Source organism: Fulmarus glacialis, unplaced genomic scaffold, assembly GCF_000690835.1.
Source record: "Fulmarus glacialis isolate BGI_N327 unplaced genomic scaffold, ASM69083v1 scaffold26226, whole genome shotgun sequence".
Taxonomy (NCBI): Eukaryota; Metazoa; Chordata; class Aves; order Procellariiformes; family Procellariidae; genus Fulmarus; species Fulmarus glacialis.
In genome coordinates, this window is record NW_009219217.1 from 1 (window position 1) to 18,713 (window position 18,713).

The window sequence follows — 18,713 nt, forward strand, 5'->3', positions numbered from 1 at the left end:
CCCCAAAATAGCTCAACTTTTAAGCTGCCTATATTATTGGTTAACATACATGTTAGCAACAGATGGACAAAATGTTTAAGATAGGTAAAATGTTGAGCTAGGAAGTCTTGGTGGGGTCATAGAATCGTAGAATGGTTTGGGTTGGAAGGGACCTTTAAAGGTCATCTAGTCCAACCCCCCTGCCATGGGCAGGGACATCTTCAACTAGATCAGGTTGCTCAGAGCCCTGTCCAACCTGACCTTCAATATTTCCAGGGATGGGGCAGCTACCACGTCTCTGGGCAACCTGTTCCAGTGTTTCACCACCCTCACTGTAAAAAAGTTCTTCCTTATAGCTAGTCTAAATCTACCCTCTTTTAGTTTAAAACCATTCCCCCTGTCGCAACAGGCCCTGCTAAAAAGTCCCCATCTTTCTTATAAGCCCCCTTTAAGTACTGAAAAGCTGCAATAAGGTCTCCCCGGAGCCTTCTCTTCTCCAGGCTGAATAACCCCAACTCTCTCACCTTTCCTCATAAGACTCTGGCCTTCGTAGGAAAAGAAAAATAAAAACATGATTCAGATTCATTTCTTGAAGGAAAGTTTTCCTAGGTGACACATACAGAAGGTGTGGGGGATTTTGTTACATATTAAATCTGCTTGTGGATCATTCATTCTTCATGAGTCTAAGCAAAAATGAACTGCTATTGCTTTCCGAGTCCGTAGCATAGCCAAAGAGCAGGAAAGAGTAGCTGTCATTTGCAGCAGCCTTTTCAGTTGGTACTAGACTACTGTAAAGAAATTTGATAAAAGGGACAATGTTGCTTTTGCCAGAATGTCCAAAAGTTCACTCTCATTTATTTAATGCTGAATTCTAATATACTCATCTCGGGGTCACTGTATGCTTTTCACTGTTTCATTACATGATGTCAAGCACTGTAGCATTTTATAGTTCTACCTAAAGTGCCTTTCTAACGTGGGTCTCAAGGTTAAAAGCCTTCAATGAAAATATCCATGTTAGTACTACTTGTCTATTGAAAATGAGTATCTGGTCTCAGTATCTTCAAGAACTAATTCTTAAATTATAATCCCAGATGAAATAACTGTTGACTGCAAGTTCCGTTGTTCTGATAGATAATAACATCTGTAAGTGGTTAGATTTAAAGAAATTAAATGCCAATATGAGCTCCAACAGAAGAGTGTTTTTATCACCTGTTTTTTGTCATATTCATGTGCTTCATTGAATTTCAGGTTGTAAGCACTCTGGAATAGAGCTTAGATAATTTTGGTCAGCCTAAAAATGCATTTATAGAACATATTTTGAGTTCCTTTCGACTTTTTTTTTTTTTTTTTTTTACTATTTTGTAAGGTTTTGTAGAACACAGTCATTTTCACATGTTTATTTTGGGAAATATGAGGAATATATCAAATACATGATCTTTTAAGTGATCTCATACTACTTCCTGCTGGGGTATTTTTCCTTCATGGCATGGTAGTTGAAGACTGAGTTTGTTTTTCCTCTGTGTTTCAGTGTATCAATATGCAATATGCGATGTATTCACCAGAACAGATTGCACCATGCAGCGTATTACGAACAAGTTATTGCATACTAGCTGCTGGAGTTGAGTAGTGCAGCCCAGAGAGGTAGCATTTTGCAAATGATCCTTCTGTGCATGATGCTTTCTTCACTTGTGATTAAGAAGGCACTCCTTTGGTAGAATGGGTACTTACATAGAGCTGGAGTCTCCTGAGAACAAAGATGGGAATATTCTGCTGTCCAGATGTTATCCTCTCTGTTAAAATTTTAAGTTTCAGTAGGCCAGAAATGTTACAGGTCTACATCCTTTAGCATCCGCTGTAAGAATTAAAGTCGTCCAGTGCATATGCTATGCAGTAGCTTTTATGTGCAGTGTAGATCATTGAAGAAAATCTAGTTCCTGATTAAAGGGATCTAGTAATGTTAGACATGCCATGAGGAGGTGGGAGGGAAAAAAGCAGTGAGGAAACTGCTGCCTGTTTATAACTCCCACCCAACTACTGGCTAGAAGCTCTTGAGAGCTTTTCTAATTTAAGGTTTGGGACCGCAAATCCTTGCTAAAATGTGGCGTAGATAATGGCAATCATAGCATATTTTCTATTTTTGCTCTGTGGTTCCCCTTCTTTCTTCTCATTAAAGGTGGGAACATGATATGCTAATAACTGTGGGGGACAGGGAGGAAAACAACCAAAAGACAACAGGGTAGTACGCATTACATGAGAGGTTTTCACTTGTTGTGACTTGCATTAATAGCCGCTGAAATAGTAGGAAGAGTGGGTCAGCTTTCAGGGAGCCAAACTGTGCAGATCATGCTGTCGACAATATCTTTGCTTTTGACACCGGGAAACGGGAGGAATTGAGGTTCTGTTCTTTTCCTTTCCTAGTGTTTTGAGTTGTCTGCTGTGGGGAAGACCATAATCCATTTATGACAAGAAATACAATGATGCTCATAAAGAAGAGGGAGGTTCCTGATCCTTCTCCTTTCTCTAAATGTTTTTATTTATTTCCTTCTATACCTCACAAAATACTAGGTTTATTAAAATAAATTAAATAAATGGCTTCTGTATAATAATAGAAATCAAGCAAATGGGAACAGCAGGGGCTGTCCTTTTCTTTACCTGCTCTTGTACTAAAAAAGTCGTGGATCCTGCTCTGAGTAAAACACCTGTGTAACCTTATTCTGTAAAACTTGTTTAAATTACAGGTTGCATTACATGAATTAAAGCTCATGAACTGCACTGGTTAGAATAGGTACTACGAAAAGCTTTATTCTTAATTAAAATTCTTGTATTCTTCGTTAGCTCCTCGAGCAAAACCTTATTTGCTCAAATTAAAATCTGTGTCTGTGGCAGTAGGATGGTTCTCCTATAAACCATTTCTTTTGAGAGAAGACTGAGCTATTTGTTCACCAGGGACAGGAGTGTCTCTTTGGATTTCCTGCTAATGCTCGATGTAGTGCTAGTGAAAACAATGTCGTCTTTCCTGGTGTGGTTGTCTGTGTCAGCTGGGTCTTTGCTGCAAAGTCTCACTTTGCCTTGAAGAAGGCAAAGAGAATATGTCCCTAAAAGAGTTTAGAGGGAAAAGGCCCTTTGTCATGAAGGCTAGGGACAGGCTGGTAGACAAGTGAATAGGTAGATCTGTAGACTCACTCTCCCCTGTTTTATGAATAGGAATGTTTCTTTTGAGAGGGACAGAGTTGAGGTCATTGTTTTTTAAACTGGGATATCAGGTGAAAATATCAGATGCTACTGATGAACGTACAATTTACTTAGAAAATACCAAATGACAAAAAATACTTGAAAGGGGCAAAAGAAGTTCACCCCTATCATGGGCATGATCAATTATGCCTGCATGTGATATGAAAACTTGGCTTTAAAGTTACCTGGTTGTTTTTGTTGCAGTTCTTGTGCTTGTTGGCAAGAAACTGAGAATTTTTATAGAGTTCAGAAATAATCTCGGATGATATTGTGAATATTATTTTCTGTTATATTTAGTATATTTAGTAGAGTAGAGAGATGGTCTTTTCCTAGTATCATCTAGCCATATTTCTTCAAATGATTACATGAGGAAGAAAGAAGGTAGCTGGTATAGAGAAGAAACAGATTTCTTTGGAGAATCATTGGCAATTGAGGGTATCTTCTGACTTGAAATAAAGTTTTGGACAAAAGAATAATTAAGCTTAGCTGTAAAACATCCCTACGAAGTATTTAAACTACTGTTTATCCTCTTGAAAATATTTTTTGTCTTTTCAGGGACTATGAACTGCATTTTCTTTCTAACCTGCCTTTATGTGCACAAGCATTCCAGGATGCAAACATATAATGTAAGCATAGTACTGTCATATTACACATATACAAATATGATATATGTAAATCATGGAAAACCTTTCCATCGCACAAGTGAAACTACCTGAGGACAGGTCACTAACTGGCATCAATATGAACACAGAATTGGATTAATGGGTAGCTATGAAGGGTTTTAAAAAAACCTCTTCAGACTTGATCCGGTTAGTATCAAAATAGATACTAATATGATAGTCTTAGCAGTTCAACAGATACTGTTGAATTTTTTTTTTTATTTATTTTAGAAAAATTATAATTCAAACAGGTCAATATAATATCACATTCTGTAAAGGACCCTACTTACATTTTGTGAGGTTCTTTTTTTTTTTTTCATTTTATACTTACATAGACGTTTTCAGCAAGAGTTCCAAGAAGACTTACTGTATACAAGACGTGGTGTGCCTCTCCTAACTGCTTTTTTATTCTTCATCATCCTGCCTATTCACCTTTGTAACTCTCAGCTCCTTTACAGGTGTCTTATTTTTAACTGTTTGAAATCATCCTTAAAGTGCTTACGGTTTCATTCTTACCGAGTTTAAAGATAGACATTTTAAAAAAAAAATATAACAGAAGTCTATGTTTTCTAGTATATTGCAAGCTAGGAAGGTGGACTAGTCAGGAGAAGAATCTCCTGTACTAATCCTATTCCATTTATTTTGTCAGCTGTGAACTGCATAGGAGGAGGAAGAGGAGAGTGTAATGGGGTAGGCAGAGGAATTGATCACTTGGGGAAAAGAAGTGTCAGAGGAGCTTTGCTTTCAATTTTCTGATGATTTTCTGAAAGCAGGCTGCTGTTCACTAGCAACATGGAGTAAATGTTTTGTCTTTTGTCTTTCATTCTTTTGGAACTTATCTGTTGTTACTGCATTTTTGGTTGTATATTGTTTCCAGTTCCATGATAATACTGATGCATCTTCCCTGCTCTGTTCTTATTTGTATCTTCTGCATTTTACTCTCGTGTTGTGTTACTGCAACCTTCGTTCATTTCCCCTCCCCTCAGCCCCAAATTGTACAGCATGAGATACTAAAAGCAGCTTTGATGTTCTGCACTAAAAATGCTATAATCCAAACAATACATGCTTCAGCTGTTTAAAAAATCTAAATTTTTTTCTTAAGAAAACCACCTTATCTCTTGTAACATTAAGAATTGCCCCATCTTATTAGCATATAATAGTTGTTTGTTAAAAATTGCAAATGATAAAAATATCAAAGTAAGAGTATAATCTCCTGTAGCTTTCACTTGGAGCAACATTGAACTGATACGTAAGACTTAGGAAAATCCTGCTTAAAGTTTTAATGAAATTATTGCTTAAAACATCAGCATTTTAACAAATGACAGACAGATCTGACATTTGGTAGGTGTGAACAATAGCATAGAAACAGATCCTTCAAGTATTGCTTCAGTAGTATCATACCAGATAATGAGAAAGAACACTTCAACGCTTAAGAGACAGTTTGGATCCTAGACAAATGTTGACATAATTTACTTATCGTGACAGATCCATTTTTTATGAGCAATCTCTTAGTAAGAGCTGGGACAGAAATGATTAGCATGTGTACAACCAGCTTTTTTTTTTACTCCTTTCTTATAGTGTGCTGCTATGGGAAGTTAGCAAAGGACGTGTGAAGGAAGATAGCCCCATTTGAGATCTGATGGTATTTTTAGTGCACTAAGAAAAAAAAAATAGCAACAATTCAAGGCTTATCAAATGGTTGTAGGTGTGAGTATTTGTGGTGATACTTAATATTACGTACAGTGGTACATGCAACAAAGTGATATTTCTTTTTTTTTTTTTTAATATAAAACTTGGGAGTGACATTGTTTTGGCTGAGGTGATTTTTTTTGTTGTTTTAGCTTTGCATTTTTATTTTACTTTTAAGAAAAATGCTGTTTGAAATCATGTGGAATGGGGATTTCTGTGCTTAAACCTAGGTGGTGGAGGATGATGCTTCAAATAGATATATGCTTAATAAATTGACAAATAAATTATGAAGACTGATTTCTCCAGAAATAATCTTGAGTTTTGACTCCCTATCCTATATCAGACACCTGCTTTATTCTTCAAGATGCTGAGCAGTCAGCCTGTATCATTGAGGTCTGATGAAACATTTGGGTACTGAGCATGTTGAGCAAATCCGGTTGGGCGCTAAACAGGGATGTCAGAACTAAATGCCAGCCAGATGTGAATAATACTCATGCTAACACAAACATCCTTATTTATATCAGACTTCAAAAATAATGAATATGAAATGTATAATATTTAAAAAGCATTATCTCAATCTTTTTAAGAAGTTTTATAGTTGAGGATATACTGGTGTAAGAACTGAATTAAGAACCAGATCCTCTTTTAAATAAAACATTAATTTTTAAAATGAAATCTTACTTCATTTCTGCTTTGTGTCTATTTCAAAATGATGCTAATCTGGAAATCATACCATTTCTCTTCAGCTTTGCCATTGTCATGAATTATTTTCACTCCTTTTACACATCAGTATAAAAGCCAGTGTAGTTTTGTGCCTACACTTTCTTCCATACACCATGATGCAGATGATTTGGGGTTTGAGATGGAGATATTTGAATCCTTCCTGAGATTTCAGGGAATATCTGAAAATGATCAGTAAACAGAGTCCCATAGACTTTTTGATGTTTACAGCAGCAAGAGGTTGTAGTTGGAGGTTGTAGTAAGGTGGGTGTCGGTCTCTTCTGCCAAGTAACTAGCGATAGGATGAGAGGAAATGGCCTCAAGTTGCACCAAAGGAGGTTTAGATTGGATATGAGGAAAAATTTCTATACTGAAAGAGTGGTCAGGCCTTGGAACAGGCTGGCCCGGGAAGGGGGGGGGTCACCATCCCCGGAAGTATTTAAAAGACATGTAGATGAGGCGTTTAGGGACATGGTTTAGTGGGTATGGTAGTGTTGGGTTGACCGTTGGACTCCATCTTAGAGGTCTTTTCCAACCTTAGTGAATCTGTGATTCTGTGATTCTAAGAAACAGATGTACAAAATAAACCAGCTTTTAAAAGAGTAAGAGGCTAAGTTTGAGGAGTTTGAGTTTGTGCAATGTTAGGTGTTTTCTGTGTGCTGGTTAGATTTTAACTCGACACTGTCCCTTTGATAATAGTGTAAGACTAAAACTGTCACTTCTGAGCTGTGCTGTTGATCGTTATCTTCCCGCATTATTGTTAATTTAGTTGTGGTGGGGAAAATAGAAGACAGAGACGGGAGTCCAGAGACCGCTAAATCAAAAAAATATAACTTGGCACTAGCAGGTGTATTTTATTGCTTAATATAAAATAGTCCATGTTCACTGTAGAATTATTTGATGTTTTGAGGGACAGGAGGCAAGAAAAGGGGGGATATTTACATTTAGCTGGTAGTCTTTTTAACTTTTCAGTCTCTGCTTTAGCTAAATTCCTGAATTTGTAGTTAGGGTTGAGTACCCAGAGTCTTAATGATGATAGTTATGGCTATAATACTCAGCTCTCCACACCTTGTTTTTTCTCTGTCTCAAATGAGACAGGCCTGATTTAGGCCCCCAGCTTACACCAAGCACTGAGTTTTTCAGCAACGTGAAGAGGCATGAATGGTCTTTATACTTGGATAAATCGGAGGTCTCTGTCTCGTGTCCTGACAAGTAGCATGAGCACACCGGGGAGCTCACATACCTTTCTTGGAGGGCTCTCATTCTTCCTGCTTTGTCTCCCAAGCCTCTGAGCACGTACCTTTGTCCCATCACTTTCCAAAGCATGGTTTTGTTTCCTTTCTTGTGCGTTACTCTGCATATGTTATTTTCTCTTTGTAATTTTTCCCAGCTTCTTTTCTCTTCAGGGATGAGAGAGTTGAGGGCATCAGCTGCCCTGCCAGGATGTTGCCCCGTTTCTTCCAGCAGCTGAAGCCCAGCAGTCGCAGCATCCTCGGGAGCTGCCTGGTTCCTGCCTCCCAGCCTGTTACAGCTCCTACGCGTGGCATCCTGCTTGGCTGGCCACACATCTGTGAAAATGCTCCAGCCTTGGAGGAAATAATTCCCGCCTCCCTCCCCCCTTTTTTTTCCCCATTCCCACCATGAGCCGTAGTCTGAGAGCTGAATCAGTCTTTTCTTGTTTACACAAACATATAAAACTGTTCATGAATGTTCCCTATGTGTAAACTAGGATTTTTCTAAATGTTTGTCTCACTCCAAAATGGAACTTTAAAAATAATTATAAAAGCTTTTTTTACTTTTTCCTTCTACAAGTGTTTCAGGAGTACTTAGGGAGCCTCAGTGAGAGTGAGACCTTGATGGATAAGCCACCTAGTATGACCCTGTAAAACTCATGGCGGAATAGATGGAACAAAAACAAAAGATGAAAGATAAAATATTACAGCCTTCCTAATTGGGAGGGGGTCATGGAGGGAGAAATTTAGACTTCTGCAAGATCAGTAGTTTGTGAAGAGCAAGAGCTAAACCTAGATATTATTTCTCAGCCAATATGAAAAAATATTGTATTTTTGTTACTTCCATATATCACTTTTTTAAGATATATGTAAGGGAAAAAAACAGTAAATAGTTGAAATTTTAAATAAAAAGACTTTCATTTTCTAATGAAAATTAGAGTTTTTCTCCCCAGTAAAAAAAGAGCACTTATAAAAGTAATAGCTTCTCTTGTCTTTTTTTTTTTTCTTCCTGTGTATGCCCTTTTTTTTTTTTTAATTGACTTAGTTATGATTTTGGTTGTGATGTTTCCCCTTCTACTAACATATGCTTCTCCATTTTTTTTTTTTTTTAAATTTGTTTTTACATGCTTTCTGTTAAGTATGCAGATTCCTATAAACTTCAACTCTTTCATGTAAGATTAATAAAAATGTCTAATATTACTTGTCCTAATTGTTATATCCTGTTCCAGTATTTGGTTAGGGTGAAGACTATTCCTGTCAACAAGGAGCAATGTACAGTATTGGTGGTGCTGTTTCCACACTTTACTCTCTTATGTCCAGATAGAGCATTTTGGGTCATGGACATGACAGGTTATTTTGCAAGTTGGAGAGAATACCTTTGTAAAACCACAACAGTTATCGGTTAATGTAAGATCTGCCTTTCAGGTGACTGGAAAAGTAACGGAATAGGAAAGGTGGCTTTACCTTCCTCTCTCTTTCTCTCCCAACAGCCCTCTACAAATCATATCTCCCATGAGGTCCAAACAATTTGTTTCTTTTATTAAGCCTAATTTTCTGTAGTTTGATCAAAATTATACTGTTGCATCCACTAGTTCATGCTTGTACGTCTGTGGAGATTCCTGTGAGCTTCAGTGAGACTTGAGCGTAGGACCTACCTTGTTTCAGAGTGTGACTAACATGCTAATCTTGCAGTCTCTTTCAATACCGCATTTTAGTCGCTCAATATCTTGCAAACTTCTGCAGCTCTTTATGGGTGAGCTAGTACTTATACTTTGTCATAGGAAATTTCTATTAAAAAAAAGTCACTGTTCTTAATTTTCCTTCCTCAAGAGATTTGTAACTTTGAAAATCAGTAAGGTTCATTTAGGCTATATATTTATAAAAATAATGTTCTGCTTATTTGTTACAGGTTTTTGGATGTATGTTTTGTTTTCAGTTTTTTTGGAGCTTTTTGTTTGCTTTTTGTGTAGTGTGGGGTGTTTGTTTGTTTGTTTGTTTGTTTTTAGCAAATACTCCTTAATTAGCATAATACCTGCCATTGAAGTGGAAGCTAATAATAATTTCTTAAAACATCTCCTCCTTATTGCTTGTATTGCTTGCTTTTAGGGATTTTCTTTTTACTTTATGTTCTTAATGATGCTGTAGATTTCCAAAAATAAACAAGATTAGCACTATTCATTCTAGAACTGACATCTGTTTGTGCAAATTGTTTTTAATGTGTTCTTATATACCTCCTACGCTCAAAATCTCACTACTTTTGATTTTTTTTTTAAGCTAGTAAATAGTTTTGCTTTCACTTTGTCTTTCACATTTTGCTTCTTTCTTGAAACTACTCTTGCATTTTGCAGAGATGTGTTTGTATTTACACTATATGCGTTTGTATAATAATTTAAAGTTTTTTTTGTTTTAAACTACTTTCTCTAGACCATTATTTGCACTAAGATTCTGTAGTATAATCAAGTCCATGATTATTGCCTGACTACTCAACCTAAAATCTAAAGTTGTTTAAAGCTTGCAGGCCACTATCTGCTTTACAAACAAATAATCTGCTCATGGTTCAGTGTTCTTGCATACTTTTCATACTTCTCTGTATGTTAATGTATGTCTCTGCAATCCCAAGACACCAGTGTTCCTCTTTCTTTACCCCCTTCCTTCAGGAGTGGTTTCTTCTGGTCATGGCAGTCCTCTGTGGCCCTCTTTGGATCAGTGACATTCTCCTGACATTTCTTGTCAACCATCATGCTCTTTCAGTAATCCCATTTTGAATGGAAAATCCTATAAAATGTTTCTGCAGGCTTCTTACCACAGCAAACCACTGACTGTCTACAGCCGCTCAGGAGCTAATAGTCTAGAGTAGTACATTTGAGTAGATAATTGTTCTCTGATTCCATTTATTTTCTTTGAAGATTTTTGTTGCAAGGTGACTCTTAATTCTCTCTGTTTCGCTGCTTGTCTGTATCTAATTGAGGAGCTTTCAAAGGCATAGATAATTTTAATTCTGAGCTCGCTGCCTGTAGCCTTTTGTACCTTTGAAAACATTTTCCTTCTCCTTGAATATCCTGTTTAGCAGTAGTCCTTAACTTCGAGTAGCTTGTGTCCAAGGGAAAATAAGCTATGTAAAGGTGGCCATAACCAAATTCATACTTTGTTCTAGGTTACTATAAATTTTTAAAATAGGATGGAGTGTTTTGTGTGTTTTTAAAACAGATTGCCTCTTATATAGAGCTGGCATGGGAGGGAGGAGATGAAAAACATATCTAGCTTTCTAACCTTAAGCATTTTGGGGACTGTATTCTAAAGAAAATTTGGGTTGAACCCTCAAGGATGTTTGAAGGGAGAGAGCTTGACTTAATTTTACACTATGATGTAGTAACACTTAAGGCAATAGAGATCATGCTTAGATGTTTGAGAGAAAATGGAAAAAAAACCCCATGCAAAATCTTCTAAAGGGCATCCAACTTCGGGGATTTCCCAGGAAGTGATCTAGCAGCCCTAACGAGTCTCCTCTAAAAATCTCAGCTATTCTGCATTCCTAGAAGGCGGCAACAATGCCCAGAAAAGTATGTGCTGTGTAGCCAGCGACCTGTAAGAGCCATAAAGTGGACAAGATACAATTAATGTTTTATTGTCCTAAACTCAGTCATGAGTACTCTAAAATGGTGTAACTGGCCACAGTATATAAGCATTTTGTAACACTGCTAATAGCATAACCCTCCTAACAGCATTAAAGCATTTTATATCACAGCTAAGCATAAGTATAGAAATAATATGTAGCTGCAAAGGGAGACCTATGTTTAATTCCAGAAATGGGGGACAGAAAGGCATGCATCAACAACTCAAGTAGTAAAATCTGCAAACAAAAACAAAGGATACAGAATAAGGAGAAAGATTTCTTGTGGAACCAGAATGCTTTCTGATCCTAAAGAAAAGAAGATTAATAGTGTCAGGAGCAGATGAGATTGCTTCGCACACCCTTTTTTGGTGGAGGAGATTATGAGCATTAGAAACACCCAGCGACAGTAAGGAGAAATAGGGAAGAAAAAAGTCTACCACTACAGTTCCTGCTTCAGAGTCCAAATAGCTCTCTCACCTATTCACCTCAACTTCAGCAACTAAGACCATCAAGGACCATAGCTGTCAGTATTTAACTATATGCCATCAGCTCAGTGGTATTGTGTACTCAAAGCTAATTTAGAAGAAGATGATTAGGGCCTAACTGTTTGAATATGTAAAGATAATGGCTGATAATGTTTAAGAACTTAACCATTGGCCATGGGTATTGTTGATGAATGCCAATCTAGTTAAGTATTGTTATGAAGTTTGCAACTGATCTCATTTATCAGGTTTCCAAATCTTCCCATCACAGCTACCTTGTGCTTAGCTGTGTTAAGCAGTAACTGCTTATCAGGACAGGGACAAGTGAAGCGTCTCCATATATTTTTCTGTTCAAAGCCTAGAATTGTTTTTGCATAGTTAAGAAATTACAGCAATTGCAGGCTAGAGATGTGATTATCTGTTTTGAGGCAAGCAAATTGTGCACAACTTCATCAGAACCCGATGCCAATGGATGGATGCATGCACGCATTTTGTGCAAATCTAGCTAGGAATCTGTAATGTGCTTACTGTAACTTGGCACTTAAATGCATAATTTATGTTCTGTAAGTTCTGCATGGAGTCACTTGGTTGTGAGCCTTTCTATTCTGTGATCCTAAGTCACAACAGCATATTATATGTTCTTGCTTCTCCTGTTTGCAGTACAAGTTCCAAATTCATAGATTAGATCGAAATAAAGATGAAAAAAAAAAACCAACCTCTTAGATTGATTTCTATTAAAAACGTTGACTATCTTACACTCTCTCTCTTGTCCCAGATGCACATGCTTCCATATCATCAATACGTGTGTGATCGCTAACTTGTGTTTCATTTAATTTTATACTGAGTGATGTAAATTTAATCTCTGCTGCCAGAGTTGTTCTTAAATGTGATTTCACAAACCTGTGGAAAGTACTGTGTAGTGTGTTACATTTCTTCTGGAAATTTAAGGTTTCTCTTCAAGTCTCTCCCTTCGTTAGAACTGATGTTTTTCATGCTCAACCCTCGTATCTTTTGGTGTCTGAAAACATCTTTTTTTTCTGAGAAGGAGAGAGAAAGGCAGAGCACAATACTAAAACTTTCACAGAAAGAAAACCAGAGTTACTGCCTTCCTCTTTGCAAGTTCTGATGGCTCCATCTCCTTTTTCTTAAAATAGCTGCAATAAGGTGATTGTGCCTCCTTTTCCCTGCCCCTTCCCCTACACTGGAAAAGAAAGTAAGTTATTGCTACAGTAGGCTTTCTAGAAGTCTGAAATCCACAGAAAATAAATGTTTCTGATCTCTCTTGTAAACAGACCTCAGAGAAATATTAATTAAAATAGGTTACAAAGCTAATACGACATTGGTCTTGATACAGGGGGGAAATGTCTGCGTGAGTACAACCTAGACTTTTTTTAATGCATCTTGTAGTTATGGCTAATTTCATCTTTTGTATGCTGAAATCCTTCTTGTGTTTGAGTAACACATGAAAATTGTGTGAGAAGTTTTTAAAATAACTAATTCAAGTTTGTGTTTTGTCTTCAGCTGGGGAGAAAGAGTCCCATAAAATCCAGTTTGCACAAATTGGAGTGCATAGTGTAGCATTAGCTGTGTGGTCAAAAAATGTTTATCTTGAATGAAGGTACCAGTAACTACATTAATGACACAAGAGAATAAGTGAGAAAGGGTTTGGCAAAATTTAGAATTCTGATAGAACTGTAGTAAAAAGAAAAAAAGTGGCTGACAAATGCAGACAGTTTCCTCGGATTTGTGTGGGGCCGCTGGGGGGGTTCTGGTTTTTGAGCCTTTCGTTGCCATATGCTTTATGTGCAGCTATACTTCAAAAACCTACTTTTTGTACTGGAATTGGTGGTGGTGGAAATCTTTACCCATGAGGGGAATGAGCTATCTTGGTGTTAATGGGCTTTCTAGTATAACCCCTCGGTACATGAGGAACTTGAGCTGGCAGTGCTGTACTAGCACCAGTGTATGCAACTGTATGTATCTTTGCTTCTGAGTGATGTTAGGCTTTTGGGAGACCTCAGTGTATATATGGCATTTGCATAGCCCAGTTATCCTAAATTAAGCATTTCAGTTTTTAATCATGAAACTCTAAAAGTAGCTTGTTTCTGTAGTATGGTGTTGTCTGGGAGCGTTATGGCATGAATATAACCATGTCAGACTACGGTCAGAGGAACAGAGAGACTTTAGTGTGACTAAATGCTGGACACCCTTACAGAGGTTTCTGGTAAAATACTGTATTTTTAAACACTGCTGTCAGTAGTGAAGGGCTCACATGTACAAAAGTATAACTTAACGTTTGGTTTTAAGTACATATTTCTGTGCTAACATGACTAAATACCTGCTTGTCTTCATATGTATCTGTAAATATAGACACCTATATAGCATATGTTTGTATATATATGTGTGTGTATATATGATTATGCAGTGGTTGAATTAGGATGTAGGATGAGGCATAGGTATGTCCAAGCAATACAAAAGTGATGCTTGAACTCTAGATTTTGTCAAAGCTGAATCAGAGCTGCGTGTGTAGATACATATTTGCCCACAATAAATGTATTGAGTAAATGTTGTTTTTTTCCTTTTTTTCAGTAGTACACTGAATTGTTTTTATCTCTAAGGAAAAAAAAAAACCAAACCAAAACAGAACACTTAGTGCATGTTTTCAGTTCACCTTTACTATAGGTATTTAGAGTGTGTTAGTCAACTTGGTCTTTTGATTTTTTTTATTTCTAGATGGTGCAAAAGAATCGCAGTTGCCCAGTCAAGATGAACAGAATGGCTTCCTTCAACAAGAAAAGAGAACATTCATTTTTTAGGATTATGTCTACAACATGAAGCATTTAACAGTAGCTGTCTTTGAGAACATTCATCTATGACCTGAAATGTCCTGATCCTGGGGAAAAAATGAGATTCCATTAATTAAGTCTATAATTTTTAAATGCATTTTTATGACTAATCATATTTGCTTATGCACAACACGGATACAAAATTCATAAACCAGAGATTATTTTAACACATACGCACATTTGTGTTTGTGCGTTCAGTATACAAGATACATCATTTTAATCAAATTTTAAATAATCTTTTAAATTATCTATATTTATTAACAAATGAAGACTTGGCAAGAAGAATTTGTCATCTATGGACAAGAGTAAAGCAGGTTCCCCCAGAATGGAAGGTAATTTTGTATTGGGAAAAATAAATAACGTAAAAGTAGAGCAAGAGGAAGACAGCATTAACTGTACTCTAGAAAGAATGGATATCAAGACAGAACAAGATGATTTCAAACATGCGGACAGCAGTGATGAACAAGAAGACAAAGAAAAGAACTTCATTACCAACAACCCTGGCAAATATTTAGCTACAGAAAATGAAGATGATTATGGATCTCTTTTTTCTCAGTATAGTAGTACGCTGTATGATGTAGCAATGGAAGCTGTGACACAAAGCCTTCTTTCTAGCAGAAACATAAGCTCCAGAAAAAAGTCACCTGCTTGGAACCATTTTTTTATATCTCCTAGAGATAGCACTAAAGCAATATGTATGTACTGTATGAAAGAATTTAGCAGGGGTAAAAATGAAAAGGACCTGAGTACAAGTTGTCTCATGAGACATGTGAGGAGAGCCCATCCCACTGTACTAATTCAAGAAAATGGAAGTATGCCAGGTATATCCTCCTTTTCTTCACCTACGTTGTTACTGCCACCTCAGTCCGCAGATGTTGGAGATCTGAGTTCTATGTTATCCCCTATAAAACTGGTCAAGAAAATGGCTTCTAAAATACCATCTCCAGATCGAATAATTGAGGAATCTGTTTCTATTGTTTCTTCTGAAGAAATATCAGATCTCTCAGCTTCTGAAAAGTGCAGCAAAGAAGAAGTCATGGTTGGGTCATCTCCACAGCTACCCAACAACCAGTATGATGACACTGTGGAGAATGTAGCAGAAAAAACTGTTGTAATTCCAAAGAGCACATCAGGTTCCAGAAGGAGATCTGCTGTCTGGAAACACTTTTATTTGTCGCCTCTAGATAATTCTAAAGCTGTTTGCATCCACTGCATGAATGAATTCAGTAGAGGAAAAAATGGAAAAGACCTGGGAACAAGTTGTTTAATAAGACACATGTGGAGAGCCCATCGTTCCATTGTCCTGCAAGAGAATGGGGGTGGTACCAGCATACCACCTCTTTACACCACACCTCCAACTCTGTTGCCTTCTTTATTACCCTCAGAGAGTGATCTGAATTCTATGTCATCCTCTCCTGGAAAACTAATGAAAGAATCAACTTCTGTTTCTTCTTCTCCAGACAGAATCTCTGAGGAGATCCATACTAATCTCTCTTCTGGAGATGCTCTAGTGGAAGACTCAATGCTGTCATCTTCTGATGATATAGGTGAAGTCTCCTTTGTTTCCTCTCCTGAGAAACAGTGTGAGGGATTAGGTCCACTAATATTTGAACCTACTGCTGTATTTCAGCAAAATAAAAGGATTATGAAAAGGCTTAAATCAGAAGTTTGGCATCACTTTTCACTGTCACCTGCAGACAGTCTAAAAGCAGTATGTAGATACTGCAGTTGTATGATAAGTCGTGGTAAAAAAGGAGATGTGGGCACAAGCTGCTTGATGAGACATCTATATAGACGCCATCCTGATGTAATTGGAAACCAGAAGAGCTTTCTTGATGTGAGTTTGGCAAATTCTCCTTACGCCACTTTGGCTTCTGCAGAATGTTCATCCTCAAAGTTGACTGACTTGCCTACAATGGTTACACATGATAATCAAATTATATTTCCTGTCAATAGTAAGAAGACCTCAAAACTGTGGAATCACTTTTCAATTTGTTCTGCAGATTCAACAAAAGTAATATGTATGCACTGTGGACGTACAATAAGTAGGGGGAAAAAGCCAACAAATCTAGGCACAAGTTGCCTTCTAAGACATTTGCAGCGGTTTCATAACAATGTATTGAAAACTGATGTCTCAGAGACAGTATTATCCTCATCTACGGATAATCACATGCCACTGAGCACAGAATTACTAGGATCTTCAAATTTTGATGAAACCAATGACAAGTTTTGTGACTCTCACCCAGTTGCCAAAAAAATCACAAGTCTTGTAGCTGAAATGATTGCACTTGACCTTCAGCCATATTCTTTTGTAGACAACATTGGCTTTAACAGGCTGCTTGAATACTTGCAACCTCAGTATTCTTTACCTTCTCCATCTTACTTTTCTAGGACAGCAATTCCAGATATGTATGATAATGTAAAACAAATAATTATTTCACATCTTAAAGAAGCTGAAAGTGGAGTGATCCATTTTACGTCCGGAATATGGATGAGCAACCAAACACGAGAATATCTAACCCTGACAGCTCATTGGGTAACATTTGAGTCTTCATTTCGACCACAGTGTGAGGATTACCATTGTTCAGCACTATTAAATGTATCACAGATCGATTGCGACTACAATGGAATCAGTATTCAAAAGCAGTTAGAGTACTGGTGGGAAACATGGATTACTTCCATTGGCCTTCAGATCGGGATTACTGTTACTGATAATCAGAGTATAGAAAAAACCTTAAATGAAGGTGATCATTCAAGTGTACAATGTTTTAGTCACACAGTTAATGTCATTGTAAATGAGGCTATTAAAAGCCAGAGAATGGTTCAAAATTTGCTTAGTATTGCAAGAAAGATCTGTGAACGCGTCCATCGGTCAGCAAAAGCAAAAGAGAAGTTAGCTGAGTTGCAGAAAGAGTATGAGTTGCCTCAACATCAGCTAATACAAGATGTTCCATCGAAGTGGAATACATCATTTCATATGCTTGAACGTCTTATTGAACAGAAAAGAGCAATTGATGAAATGTCAATAGAGTGCAGCTTTCGGGAGCTAATAAGTTGTGATCAGTGGGAAGTCATGCAGTCGGTGTGTCATGCTCTCAAACCTTTCGAAGCTGCAAGTAGGGAGATGAGTACACACATGTCTACTCTAAGCCAGGTGATTCCAATGATCCATATACTTAACAGGAAAATAGAAATGCTATTTGAGGAAACAATGGGCATAGATACTATGCTGAAGTCTTTGAAAGAAGCTATGGTGAGTAGATTGTCCTCCACGCTTCATGATCCAAGGTACATTTTTGCTACACTTCTGGATCCCCGGTATAAAACATCCTTATTTACAGAAGAGGAGGCTGAACAATATAAACAAGACTTAATCAGGGAGCTGGAAATAATGAGTTCTACCTCAGATGATGATAAACCTGTTTCCAATGGATGTGATATAGGTTCACCATCTACAAATTCATATGGAGAAGATAATCTTTGGTCACTCATGGGTGACATGAAGAAAACAAAAGACCTGAAAGAGAGAGCAAAGTTACCAGAGGAAATGGTGCTTTCTTACTTGGAGGAAGAAGTGCTTGAGCATAACTGTGATCCTTTAACTTACTGGAACTTTAAGAAGTCATCTTGGCCAGTACTGTCAAAATTGGCTGTCAGGTTCTTGGGTTGTCCACCAAGCATTGTTCCTTCAGAGAGATTGTTCAACACATCCAATGAAAGCAACAACTTTAGTCAGTCAAGGTTAATGATTGAACACTTTGAAAAGCTTATCTTTTTGAAAGTGAATCTTCCTTTAATATACTTCCAGTATTGAAACTAATGAACAAACTGCTAGACTAAATCTATTGTTGCTCACTGGATATTAACTATCTATAACTCAGATTGTTAAATTGCTCCAATAGGGGCCATGTATGACATCTAATCAGTGACTGTAATTCCAAATTTTAGTTTCATTTTTTTCAGCTTTCAATATGTCTACATGTGCCTTATTCATAGTACTTCAGGCCAGATATTGTATATATGTTTTTTAAAAGTTCACACTAGAGATAGCCTGTCTTGTCAAATTATACAAAATTATGTAGGTTTTAATCCATAATTGTAAATGAACTTTAAAAAAGCTCAGTCATTTGTTTAAATAGAATGGCAAAAAAAAAAAAAAAGATGTAAACAGTTCTATTCTGTAGTTTTTTATTCAATTATTATGTAAAAACCATAAACCAGGTACTGTATTTTAGTTGAACATTGCTTTAATTGCAACAAAA

General features: G+C 37.0%; 1 protein-coding gene across 1 annotated transcript; it reads left to right on the top strand.

The window, feature by feature from the left end:
- The first annotated feature begins 14,433 nt into the window (after positions 1-14,433).
- Positions 14,434-18,713, top strand: ZBED4 (zinc finger, BED-type containing 4). Its single transcript, XM_009580292.1, has one exon. It carries the CDS (start codon positions 14,747-14,749, stop codon positions 18,263-18,265), a length of 3,519 nt encoding a protein of 1,172 aa, XP_009578587.1. The 5' UTR covers positions 14,434-14,746; the 3' UTR covers positions 18,266-18,713.

Excerpts from the sequence above, each read along its gene's own strand:
- ZBED4 (XM_009580292.1), top strand. The coding sequence starts at position 14,747 with ATGGACAAGAGTAAAGCAGGTTCCCCCAGAATGGAAGGTAATTTTGTA.